Source organism: Cystoisospora suis (assembly GCF_002600585.1).
Source record: "Cystoisospora suis strain Wien I chromosome Unknown contig_1554, whole genome shotgun sequence".
NCBI classification, from domain to species: domain Eukaryota; phylum Apicomplexa; class Conoidasida; order Eucoccidiorida; family Sarcocystidae; genus Cystoisospora; species Cystoisospora suis.
In genome coordinates, this window is record NW_027154354.1 from 26,375 (window position 1) to 40,202 (window position 13,828).

Here is a 13,828-nt window from a genome sequence, read left to right on the forward strand (position 1 = left end):
CCGACACGCCTCTGAGGGCGGCTCTCCTGGCGTCAGCATGCGTGATCGCCACTACGATTTTCTAGGTACCGTGGCGCCAGGCTAAGACAGGGTTGCGACTCAATCGGTTCTCCTGTAAAAGGTGCTACTACGTTTTTCAGTATGTGGGTACATCAACGGAGTCTGCAACCCCCTTCCCGACGGACGGAGGATACCTCGACGGCACACACGTGTCTCGAGTGAAAACGTAGGTTCGGTGGAGAGCCTTCAGGTAGTTGTCTTCCCAGCCTCAGTCCCAAACCGAACGTGCGAATGTGCTCCGGGCGCGTCGTATTTGAAGTAACTTCCAGACTCCTGGCTGGGAGGACATACTTGGCTGTCTCCTCGAAACCTCGTGGCGAAAGTTCTTTGTGCCGCCCATCGGTATATAGAGGTCAGCCTCAATTCTGTGGATATTCATCAGCTTGGGTGGTACCCGAGCACGAGTGAACGGCCTTCTCGGTCATGAACTGGCACCACTCTGCAGCTGTCTAGCACACATACTGCTCGACACCAGGTGTCAAGGTTCCGAGACAATGGATTCCGCTGCCCGTGTCAAAGCAACCCTGTCCGAAGGACTGACGGAGCAGGAGAGCGGCGGTGATGGAGAAGGCGGGGCCAGTACATCGGGGCCTTCGCGGCATCGTCATCCACGATGCATAGCGCGTGCGTCGTCCATACCGGGACTACCGGTGTACAGGTCCAGTTCGTCAGTCAGTGAATACCGCCGGGCAAAAGAGGAAAAGTACGCGTAGCGTACTCCCGAGAATGGGTATATCGAGCATGACAATTCATGTCAGTTGAAGCTACTGCACGGGCCTTGTGCTTCCTTACAAAATGACGACATGCTATACCTCACTGGCCCGCCACCGTCTCCAAGGGACTTGCCTGGGTCTACCTCCTCTCGAGATTTATCAGGCGGACTAGTAACTGCGTCACGCGCAAGTGACCTCGTCCTAAGTGACCACTGAGCCGACGCGCGCGTAACACGTCACTGTGGATTATAAGAGGGACAGTCCTTGTGAAGCCAGGCCCAAGGGACTGCGAGAGATCACCTGCCTTTGTTTACAAAGACTAGTTGCGGGGCACACAGGAAATACGGTGAGGAGCTTTGAAAGACCGAGGAGGCACTGCGTTGGAGGTATCCCACTAAAACCCCACCATACGGCATCCTCTCAGGGGGGCTGGAGACCATCAGTCTCTCCTCGACAGGCATTAGCAGAGAGACCTTAACGGACTAGTTCGGCTCAGGCTCACACAGGCACATTTCTCACGCACCGTTACGTTTGCAGGAGGAAGCTGGAGGAGCGGGCACAACAAGAGGAGCACGATAGGAGGCTCTTAGCCCGAGCTAAGCGCCTGGTGTCTTTCAAGCAGTCTCTGGACGAGATCACCAGTTGCATTGCTGCTTCAAGTGAACAGCAGCGAAGACTCCGAGAGGAGCGAGAGGAAATGAGAAGAAGTAAGGCAGTTTTCACGCTTCTCCTGGGCATGCACTGACTATACTTTGATGCGCTCGGTTCCACGAGCTAGTCGCGCCACTTGGAGAAACTCCCGAAGCACCTCAGGGTAATCTGTCTCTGTCAAAATCCTTCGCAGTCACGGAGTGCCGCTGAAGGGACGCTGCTGTCTGTAATCTACCAGGAGTACCCGGTACTGAGCTTATCCCGTTGACGCTATAGGATTTAGGGATATAGCACGTGTTCCTGAGAAGGCCAGAGGAGGAGTGGGGGACTGGCCTGCTCCAAAGCACTGAGTTGCTCCTTTTGAGCACTTGTGTGTTTTTTTGCTCGCGCAGCTGAAGCGCAGCAGCTGCTTGGTTTGGGTCAGAACCCCGTCGAAGTATATCGGATTCAAGAAGTGCAACGCGAGGTGAAAAGGCAGATTCAAAAGCTTGCACAGTCTCAACAACGCCGTCGCGAACAGATAATGGAGCGTCTCGCTGACGACGACAGATGGCAAGAGGCGATCGAAGAAAGCGCGAGACAGAAGAGGCTCGAACAGATGCAGTTTCAAAAAGAAATGAGTCCGTTTTTCTTGCGTGGTCTTCTGCAGCTGTCACACCGCGACTCTTGAATTCTGGATGCATTCACAGACCCGATCCGCTTCCCCACAAGTGCCGAATCTCGTCACCGTTCCAGGTCTAGCGACAGCTCGCTGCTCAACTCGCGAGTGGGCGGGGTGGGAGCCAGCATAATGAGGCCCTGAAAACGCCAGCGGTTTATGACACGAATGAATGAAGGCTTGCCGAGGCTGGTTTCCGTACTCTTGAGAGTAAAATGAATCTTAGTTCGCGCTGCCTCATGGAGAAGTCGAGAACCGATCCAGACCACAGATAACTACTTTCTAGACGAAACTCCCAATTCACAGTTAGAAGCACTACAGATCGGGGTACAGCAGTCATACAGGCCCTTAGAGCTCGCCAGGTCTGCACTTCAGCCTGTGGTGTACTACGCTCAGAGACAGCAAGACAAAGAGAAATAAGGAACTACTTGCGGAACGTCACTGGAGACGAAGAACCCTCTGCTGCCGCGTCTGCGGGCAGCCTGAGCAGCGGGACTGGCTTAAGCAAGGCGGCTGTAACCGGCAGGAACGCATCGTCACGTCTTCGGCTGGAAAGATGTCGAACAGACACACTGGGGAGACCTCCTCGGCGGTCGAGTCCGACACTGGCTGGTTGTGAAGACGACGACTTGGGGTAGGCAGCGAGTGTGTTTGGCATTCGATGAGCGCCGGCATGATGCTGAGCAGCCATTCCAGCGGTCATGGAGGCGTATCGAAAACCAGCTTCACGGCTGCAAATGTGTCTCGTCTTCCTTCTTCGCTTCCTAAGAATAACCTGAGTGTGTTAGTCAGCGCGACCCGGGTAATTTGCGGATCGTCCAGTGGCCACCGAGAGTCTATTCGTTTGTGTCTGGACCAGCGCATAGAGCCAACAACAACTGGGAGCCGGTAGTCATTGAAGGAAGAGGCAGAGAGGCCTCAGTTGTGTAGCTTTATGAGGTGTGAACACCGGGATGCACTGTAGGTTTTCTCTACAGGAAGATTTGACTGGACCATGGGTGAGAGAGTTTCTTTTTAGGTTGATGGTTTCTGGCTCACTGCGTGAACGGTCGTCGAGTTTGACTCGTGACGGTGTCGATACCGCGTCAGGGGGAAGTATAGTAAGTATAGCTTCTTTCCGAAGCCATTCTTAAGACTTTATGTCTTCCGAAGAGGGAGAACAGATCTGTGCGAGATGGTCCCTCGTAAACACGCCGTACCCTGGAGAACGTGCATTCGTCCATCCATAACGACAGAAGGTAAAGACGGTTTCCTCAGTTGTGCTTTTTGTTTCTCTATCGATGCATTGCAGGAACCTCGAGCTTCAGCCGCGAAGGACGGAGAAGTTTCACTGGGAGCCAAAGTTGAGCAAGTTCGAGCAGAATAGTCTACGACGGTCGCTGAACAATCAGAAGAAAGCTGTCCTAGAAGGCCAAGTCCAGAAGGCTTCCGGGAGAATTCATAAAGGCCCGAGTTTTCGAATCAATCCGGAAGTTATTAGTTTTGAAGATTTTGAAGTAGATCAAACGTACAAGCAGGTAGTTGAAATAACCAATGTTAGCCTCACATTCAATACATTCCGTGTCGCGCCGATCCCGGAAGATCTGCGGGATATCGTCCATGTCGATTTTACTCCTCCGGGACGCATGTCCGCCGGAACCACTACAACTTTTACAGTGACGTTTACTCCCAAAAAGAATGTTGATATCAACTCAAGCATTTCTATTCTGGCTCCTACCGGCCCAGAATACTTCAAGCTTCGATGCTGTACCACCAAAACACTCCTACGGTTTCATCCTCCCCCGATCCAAGCTTCCGATTTCATCGCTGCCGCTAGAAGAGAAGAAAGCGGCAGTCTTGTGTCAGGTATCAAGCCTGGAGATGATGGACTACCAGCTGCTCGTAAGGAATTTTGCGTTTCGCTTGAAGGATTTCTGACCACGTAGACGTGTTATACACCCGCAGTTGTGAAAGGTGTGAAGACCCTGCTTATACTAAGGGCATACAGACCACCACTGTAGTGCGATGAGGAGATTCTTCTCTGCTACCGCGAGAGTGTCTCCGGTCCCGTTCAAGACAAATTTCTGGGAAGTTTAATAGGAGTGAGAGAGAGACGTACTGACTGACAAGTGGCTGAAAAGAAAGAGCTCAAAACTTTCCACGGATGTAGAGTTCTATGGGCATTCATTCGGCTACCGAAACAAACACACTCGGCTATTGCATACCCGCTTCAGCATCCTCGATCTCAGCAGCTTTCCGGTGATCTGTTGTCTTCCTGGCACAGCGTAATCAGCAGATTTGCTATCTGTGGCGAATGGTCTGTCATTCGGAGATGGTGGACTCAGAAAAAGAAAGAAACAGGGACTGCTTTGTGACGTCAGTTGAGTCAGATGCCTTGACTGGACTGCTACAGGAGGCGTCTTTATTCAGTGTCTCCATTATTCTCTACCCCGATACTGTGAAGAAGACAGGCGCAAAGCAACACACCCGGTAAATTAGGTTGTGTGTCTCTTCAATCAGAAGGGAAGCCGTACGAATGTGTTGCGTTTTCTATCAGGTCTTTCTTCAAGCGATCGACAGGAGGACATGTGTGAAGTGTCTGAAGAAGGACGAGAAGAAAAGAATCCTCAGCTGTCACAGGTTCTTGTTTTAGATATGGGAGATCTTCAGCTAGGTGCTGTTGGCACAAGTTTACTACGTGTCCGAAATGAGGGAGCCTTATCATCACCCTATATGCTTTATCCTATCGTTTTAGATGTAACGAACCTTCAGTTTCCTATCTCTCATCTATCCGAGACCGAATCAGCGGTTTTAGAAGAGAGCCAGGATCATCAGCCGTCTGCTAATGAAGGAGAAGGAGCAGGAGGAGGAGCAGGCGGCGTCCAGCAACAAGGAAACGCAGGCAATTCGATCAGCGACAATAAAAAGCCAAAGAGCCCTTCAAGTTTAGATATGAATGATCCTCAATTTCTCACTCAATCAAGCTCAACTGACTTTCATCAACAGATCGATATGATTTCAGTAGATAAGCTTGTTATGAATGAATCTTTCAGCGAAACAAAGCACAAGCTCCTATCAGACTTAGGTATTGCTGACCTTATCAATCAATGGTCGTACGAGCCAATGAACTTACAGCATTTCGTTATCGAAAACTCTTCAGCGATCTTCGAGTCCAAACAAAGTCAAGCTATCCGGCTAAGTTATGCACCTTCGGAACCAGGGGACTTCTATTCGATTCTATGTCTCAAGATGTGGAACCCTCTGGTACGTTCACTACACCCTGTTTGTCTCTTCAGTCTTCTTCTCTAGGCTCTCCTTTCTTAATCTTTTGTAACGTAGAGTAGCTATTTGCTCGTCAATCCCGTTATAGACCGGAGAGGAAAAAGGGAGGGAACGGGGTGACAAAAGTGACTTTTCTTCGTCTTCATCCGCTAGAAAGGCCATGGACTTCGCAAATCATTCCCCTTTACGATACATCAGTGAAAAACAGACAGAAGCGAACGCCCCCCCCACTCCTCGTAGAGCTGCAAAAGGCGACCAACATCGAAACGATAAGATTTCGATAAACCAAAGGAGGTCCCCACGCGAGGCATACCGTGTCTCCCTCATCCTATTTGGAGAAGAATGAAGTTAATTGAGTGGAGTGACTAAAGACTAGACTTCATCTTGCTTCTATCACCGGTGTATTTACAGTTTCTGACTAATTGTCATTCATAAATCTTTGCATGACCCCCTTCAGACAAGAAAGAATCTCTCGTGTTTTCTTCAATCCACAGAGAGAGACAGCGACTGAAGAAGTTCTTCATTCACACAGAGGAAAACAAAGCCATATGATTGCAGAAAGCTCTTTTCTTGGTTTACCTCTCATTCCTATTCTTCTCTCTCTCTATTTTCCGAACGAGCGCTCTTTCTAGAGCCTGAAGACCGAATAAGGCATGAATGTGTCTGTTCTCTATCTGATAGGAATCGAACCCGGGTGGAGAAGGGCCCGACATTGGTATTAACAATCTGACTATTAAGAATCGATTCATGAGAGGCTTATCCCAGTTCCTCATTCTTTATGTCATCTCTCTGTCTCTGACTAGCTAATCGATACCTGCGTTGAAACTACCGCTTTTCTCTTTCATAGCTAGCTTCTTCAGCATGATCACCATTCGTTGTCCTCGATGGTGTTAGATCCCTCTTCCTACGGGAGTTTTCTTCTATCTTGATACCATCTAAGAACCCCTAGACACTATCTCACTTCGTTTTTCTCATGCTTTTCGTCTTCCTCCTTTCTTCTTGAAGAGGATCTTCTCACTCCCCGCCCCTCCTTTATTTCCTTCACCTCTCTTCTCTTGTGGGATTCTCTGTCGTTCTCCTCGCCCTTCTCAGGTCCGCGACCGTATTGTCATAGTGAAGGGAAGATGTATACCTCCACCTCTTTCCATTGAATCTCCCCAATATGACTTTAATGTCTGCATCTCCGGAAACCACTATCGACATAAGTTAGTTCTCCACAATAAACAAAAGACAGCTATGAAGGTATGGGTGTCATGGCCTTCAACTGTAGAAGGAGAGCTCTGGTTCGAGCCGCAGACATCTTATATCCAAGGGCAAGATAAACTTACCATCACAGCAGCCTTCTCTCCAAGAGAAGAATTCTTTACAAGGTTTCCTCAATATGTGGAAGAATTTGTCGATCCAGAGATTCGAGCCAATCACCCGGGATCCTTAGGCTTTTCTATCCCTGTCCGTATTGAAGGCTCTGATCAAGTCTTGCCTGTTAACACCATCTTAACAGGTAACGAAGAGACTTAAGTTTCTTCCTCCACAGTTAAAAAGAAGGACGGAAGAAAGGAAGATCGATCCAAGAAAAGATCATCTTCTCTGTCTCTCTATTATTGGCTGGACGAGAAGAAAGGGAGGGAGAAAGAAAGAAAGAGACTTTGTGTGTTTGTCTTGTATGAACGGGAAAGAAGAGAAAGTAGTTAAAACAGGATCGTGAAGCATGACTGCGGGAAGTATGCGATAGATAGGTAGCGGTGTTTTATCTTAGGGTGTATAGACACCTTGACTTGTTAGGGTGTATTTTGAGACGACAGCTCATATCTGCCAGCATTTCGCCTGTTTTCTGTCACGAGTATACATGCTTTTCTAGTTGGAACATAACTCCAAACCTTCTCAGGAGATTCACGAAGAGGCCGTCTCACTCGTGTTTTGTCAGGCTTAGCTTCTATGTGTCTATGTAAACACCGCATGCTGATAAATATACACGCTTCTATAGATAGATATGTGTACATACAACTCTACATATATTGAGATGGGTATATGTATAGACCTGTCTATATCTCTATGCATGTACACCCAGTAGTAACGTAGCCATTTGTATATAGATATTCAAACTGTATATACATACACACCTCTACAGATACACATGCATAACTGAATAGATAGACTGCACATTGATAGATAGATTGAAGATAGATAAATAGATACATTCCAGATGGAACCCTTTTTTTACTAGCGCCTAGCTATTCTCCCTTTAGCGATTTAACTAGTATTTCCGCTGCAAACTAGATAGATTGAAGAATGGTAGACGGATATATACTATTCAAACCAATTCGAGATAGATAGATAGATCAATGACAGATAACTAGATAGATTCAAGCTAGGTAGCTAAATAGATTGAAGATAGATAAATAGATAAGTACGTACATGGACAGGAGACAGGGGGGATAGGGAGTCTGATTGATGACGTATGTATCATTGCATGCGTTCTTTGTACTATTGTGTGGCGTTTTTTTTCTTATGTGTTCAGGAATTTTGACAAGAAAGGAGATTGTTTTAACACCGCCATCTCTAGATTTTGGCGTATGTACAGAGGGTTCGTCTGTATCTGTTCCTTTACTTCTTTCGAATCCATCTCTTCTTATCATGGAATACGCCTTCTTTAATGTACATCAAGACGTCTCTATTTACAACGCTTTAGATGCAGAGTCTTATTCTCAGCTCTCCTCCTCTTGGTCTTCTTCTCCTTTCTCAAGAGTGCGTGGGACAATCTTCCATCCATTAGATTCTTCACGTTCTTCTTCTTCTTCATCTCGTTACTTTAATCTCTCTTGTATTCCTAATCATCCCCCTCCGCCTTATCGTTTTATGTCTCTTGGAGGCTTGGGATCTCCCTCCTCAGTACCTCCAACTTCGAAGACGGCGTGTCAAGATTCTCTTCTTCTTCGTCTCCCCCACGAACATGTAGATCAGTCTTTCTCTTCTTCTTCTTCTTTTCAAGACACAAATCTCCCTCGCCACCCTTCTTCTCTTCCTTCTCCGACTCCTTCTTTCCCTCATCCCCCCTCGAAAGCTTCTGCTTTCTCTTCGTCTTCTTCTTCGTCTGTCTCTTCCTCCTTGCCAGGAGATACCCTAACCCATCTTCAGAATGGAGAGTATGGATATCTTCTTCCCGGGGAAACACGCAAAGTTCTCGCTGTCTATACACCCAATAAGAATTCTCCTGACAATCCGCACTTCGGAGGTCTCAAGACAGACCCATCCAATCCCCACATCCGTATAGATCATATGGTCTTAAGAGTGCTCCTAGGAGTCCAAGCCGCTGCGCATGAAGTGAAGATTCCATGGAGAGCTATGCCTTCTCAATCCTGCATCGCCTTCAAGCCTTCCCCGATTCTTCGTCTTCCCGTCATTCCTACTGACGAACAGATCACCGTCTCTCTCTTCATGAAGTTTCTCCCCCCTGTCTCTACGAAAAGAAAGAAGAAAAACGAGAAGATAGAAGAAGAAGACGTTACAGGAGTCTTGGCCTTCATGGAGAATTGTCAATCCAGCACATCCCATAAAAAGAAACCTCTCAATGAAGAGGCCTCTCTCACGAAGGGTCCTCCCTACCCCCCTCTTCATCTCTCTTCGACCTCTTCTTCTTCTCCTCCATCTTCAATCGGAGAGGCAACAAGAGACAACCTTAACGTTACATCTCCTGATAGAGAAAGGCTTCACACTGCAAAGTCTTCATCTTCTTCATGTGATATCTCAACGAGCTATTCTGTCAAGGTCTCTCCATCCATTGCAGCACAAGACATCCAGACAAGAAGAACTTCTTCTCCTTCTATGGCTCGGATGCAAGAAGGCAAACCGACCTGCTCCGATTCGTCTCCATCCCCTCGCATAGGAGAGACGGGTCGTGAGAATCGAATAGAAGGAGGGTGTGAAGGAACAAGTCTCGTTCATGTAGAAATTCTACCACCTCCTTTTGAACTCTCTGGGCTTACCTTTAACCCTGTATGTTTCTCATTGAGACCTTCGACCACTTCTTCTTCCTCTTCATCCTTGTCTGCCCCAGCTCAACGCATATCTGTATCTTTCTCTCCTGACGCTGACTATATGAAGAGAGGTGAAAGAAGATACATCTCCGCAAAGAGGTTTCAGAATCTCTTGGCACCTTCTTCGGATGGCACGTGGGCTGTCGATGTGGAAGAAGAAAACTCCCAACTTGGCAAAGGAACAGCTTCCTCATCGTCACTCCAAGGAGGAGGCAAAAGTTTAAATGTCTCGTCGTCGACAACAGGAGGCGGGGGAGCCTCACCAGGTGTACAGACAGCTGAAGGAGGAAGTAGCAAACCGGGCTCTGAGAATAAACGACTTGATTCTCCATCTCCTCCTTCTTCTTCTTCGAAAGACCTTACGAAGCATTCTCCCGCAACAGGAGCCATGGGTAAAGGTTTGAAATCTCTAGCAGGTGGAAAGAAGATAGGAAGTTCGGGCGGAGATGAAGGTATTCCAGGAGACAAGACACTTGAAGAGACTGGGGCTTCTCTCGAAAAGACAGACACCCTAGGACTGGGAGAACAGGAGAGAAGATCAACAGGTACAGGAGAAGAAGCCGAAGAAGAGAATGAGAAAGATCTATGCAAAGAGATTCGGGCTTATGGCGGAGTGCAATGGCTATCGCGACTTGAGACGGAGTCTACAAGAGATTTCGAAGAAGGAGAAGGAGGAGGAGAAGAAGAAGAAGAAAAGGAAGCAGAAAAAGAAAAAGAAGACGAACAGCAAGAGATTGCAACGACAAAGAACCCTTCTCGGGATGGTGAAGACGGTAAAGAAGGAGAAGGAGAAAGAAATCCAGGAAGAGGAGAAGGAAAAAAGAATGAAAGAATCGTGCATTATGTGCATGCCACTTGGCAAATCCCTCTAAGATGTCGGCTTATCAGTGGAGCTAACAAGAAAGAAGAAGTTTTCTTCAAATTCATAGAGGTACAGCGGTTGATGCTTGTATTCTTACCCTTGTTCCTATTCATCGAAAAGAAAGCAAGGGCCTTCAATACATGTATCTCTAGATGTCTCCCTGACTATGTCTGTATGAACATGTATAGAGAAGTCTCGACAGACAAAGACTGAAGATTCCTCTCTCTCACATAGAAGCAGGACGTACATAAGACAAAGGGGAGATCTACTACCCTCCATACATGCGGCGAATGTCTCCATAACGTAATACGACTAGTTGTAATACTAAGGAGAGCAGGAGGAGTAGTAGGAGTACTATTGGTAGCATTAGGAGTGGAGATATCCTCTCTGAGAAGCGTAAACACTATGTCGATACATACACACATTCATCTCTATACGCACATACGTGTCTATGTATAGGTCTCTCCATTTGGACTGTATCACTCTGTCGCTTACTGTAGACAGCCCTATAGCTCTACGCACATCTCAAATGTTGCCTACCTGGCTATATATGTGTAGATGTAGAGGCGCATATGCATGTATATACGAACATACATCAAGAGAGAGAGAGAGGGAAGAGAGAGAGATAGAAACAAGAAGATAGTCGTAGCAGAGGAGAGAGGGTATTGAGAGAGATCTACGTGCACTCCAGTAATCGTAATAGTCTTACGACTACTACCTACTACTACTAGCCACATCTATACAACTCATCCATATATACATGTAGATATAGATATTCATGATATAGATTATCTATAGATAGGTAATCTGTATGTATGTATATAAGTCTTAGATATACGTAGGTAGATTGAAAGATCGAGAAAGAAGAACTGAGGACTGACAAAGACAACTGGAGAGATCAGGAATAGCATATCGGAAGAGACGGAAGGTGTAGGCTCTTCTCTTTTACCTTCTTCTTCTTCTTTTTCTCCTTTTCCCTTCTTCTTCTTCTCCTTAGCTTCTCTTTCTGAACTTCCTTTCTTTTGTTTCTAGGTGTCTACCTGCGCATCTCCTCGCCTCATTTGTGCTACGCCCTCCACTCTAGACTTCGGGGACGTCATGATTGGGAACGAAGCGCATCTACGATGTACACTGAAATATATCCATTCTTTCTCTTCTTCTCTTCACCCAGGAAGCAAGGAGATGGGATTTCTTTCTTCTTCTTCAGGGGTGGAACCTAGTTCTCTCTCTATTCTTCATTCTTCTCCAGACGGCTCTTCTTCTCCTTCTATAAGTCCGGCTTGGATATCCACACAGGAGCCTATCCTTTTGCGAGCAGAAGAACTTCCTTATTCTTCTTGTTTTGAGGTTATCAGCCCTCTTAGGCCTCTGTCTCCGGAGAAATCCCTAGACGTTCTTGTGTCTTTCAATCCTCTCGCAGCTCAGGTAAATTCATATCACCTCGCTCGAGACCATACGCATCTTGTAGGTAACTCACCTCCCTACCAAGAAAAAAGAACGAGAAAGAAAGCAAGAGTGAGAAAGAAAGTTTGAGAAAGAGCTCTGTAAAGACACTCAAGCAGCTAACTGGATAGATAGATAGATAGAGCTATCTATCTATCTATCTCTATATGCCTGAGACATACACATCTACATAGGGTTGTAGTGGATCACATCTCTTGCGCAGTAGTAGCTGTAGTCGTAGTACGAGAGAAGGCTATGTTCTTTTCGAGTGTCCCCGCATATCAGATCCAGTCTACAAGTACAAATAGAGACGTATCCTCAGTATGTGCATATTTGCATCAACCTAGATACATATATGCACATACTGAGGAGTCTGTCTATATCCATATGTACATATATTTATATATAGAGAGAGAGAGCCAGTTAGAGACACTTACAGACAAGCACCTTCTTTTTGTATCTATTTAGCCTATCTAAATACGTATGTATGAAGGCAAGTAGCTACACACATGTCTCTCCGAGAATGATCAAGACTACTCGCGGACTCCATACAACGAAGAGACAGAGAAAGAAAGAAAGAAGAGATAAGTTGGTCGTTGCAAGGACAAAGAAACAAGAAAACCTTTCGTAGACATTTCGATCTACCTATGTAACATACCTCTCTCTCTCTCTCGATCGATCGATCTCTCTCTTTCTCTTGGACTGTAGTAGTCCTAAGATTGGCTTGTAGAGCAGAAATCGAGATTGTGCGTGGGGTGGCGATGAACTTGCAGAGTTACCGAGCAAAGCTTCATTTGATAGGAAATCTGACGAGACAGACCATCGAGCTACGAGGAAGGGGAATTTCTTCTGAGCTTATCGTTCAACCTGTAGGACAGGAGCTAGACTTTGGCGCGATCTTTATTCCTTCTCGAAATCTACTCCCTTCTTCCTTCAAAGGTAAGTAAACAGCCCTCAAGCAATCACATGCATACCCCACACCCCATACACACACCGATCTCTATCTCTATACGCACACCTAGACAGATGGATAGATAGACGAATAGATAGAGAGATTAAAGATAGATCAAAGATAGATAGATTAAAGATAGATAGGGAGCAGGTACTTCAATCGATCACTCTCATACCTCTCACCCAATACGTATATCCCTATCTCTATACATATGCATATCTCTATATACACAATTCTACAGCCACGTATATATGTGCCTGTTTCTATAGATACAAATAGATGGATAGATTGTATGTGTCATAACGAGTGTGTATGATTTCTTTGATACGTAGAAGATAGAGAGGGAGAAGAGAGATTGATGATGTAGCTTTTTTCCCATCTTTTGTCTAGCTAAAGTCACTAAAGACGCCATGGCCTATATGTCCGAGATGTCTATCCATCCTATATATGCCCCCCATATATATCTACAAGCTGAAAGATGCGCTTCGCAATCCCCCCCCAGCGCCTCTTCTCAATCATACCTATCTAAGGATTGCATATCAGTCTCTTGCTTGAGAAGTATATAGATCCTCCTAGCTCTTCTATGCTTGGGTAGCTCGGAAGGCGTGTGAAGCTCCTGAGAAAGGAGATAGAAACCTGCCATTACATCCCTGAGGCTTCTTATTATGGAGAGATACCTCATCGTGGTCTATCTAGGCCATCTTTCTCTAGGCTCGCCTCGAAGAGAGAGAGAGAAAAAAAAAAGAGAGCGACCGAGCGAGCTGTGTCCCCCTCTTCAACGATTCCTCCTTCTATTGAAGTTTTTCTCGTAGATTTCTCTTCCTTCTCTTCTTCGCTGAGAGCTCCGAGAAGCTACAAAGAGCCTCTTGACTAACTTAGATGAAGTAGACAGATGCCGCTCCACGAAGCAAAGAGCAGAGAGAGCACAAAAGGAAGATCGAAATAGACCACGGTTTGCATTCTTTCTCTTGACTGATAGACCTCCTGAAATACGTGAGAGGGGGGGACCCTCTTTTTGATCCATAGATATCGCTGAAGAAGAGAAAGAAGAAGAACAAGATCACAACACGATTTCGCAATAAGACCTCACTCTCGTTCTCCCTTTTTTCTTTCTTTCTTTCTTTCTTTTCTCTGATAAATGCTGTCTCATTCGACACCCCAGGAACATCAACAGGAGGAGGAGGAGGAGTAGGG

At 46.4% G+C, this 13,828-nt stretch overlaps 1 protein-coding gene across 1 annotated transcript; it reads left to right on the top strand.

Annotated features, from left to right (window-relative positions):
* Positions 1-1,818: 1,818 nt before the first annotated feature.
* CSUI_003488 (flagellar related protein) lies at positions 1,819-13,716 on the top strand (the record flags this gene model as incomplete). The annotated part of the gene is made up of 9 exons (XM_068063686.1): positions 1,819-2,044; positions 2,479-2,716; positions 3,374-3,963; positions 4,619-5,325; positions 6,436-6,844; positions 7,862-10,308; positions 11,272-11,707; positions 12,391-12,621; positions 13,661-13,716. The coding sequence occupies exons 1-9, from the start codon at positions 1,948-1,950 to the stop codon at positions 13,714-13,716; spliced, it is 5,211 nt and encodes a 1,736-aa protein (XP_067924341.1). The 5' UTR covers positions 1,819-1,947.
* Between the last annotated feature and the right edge of the window lie 112 nt (positions 13,717-13,828).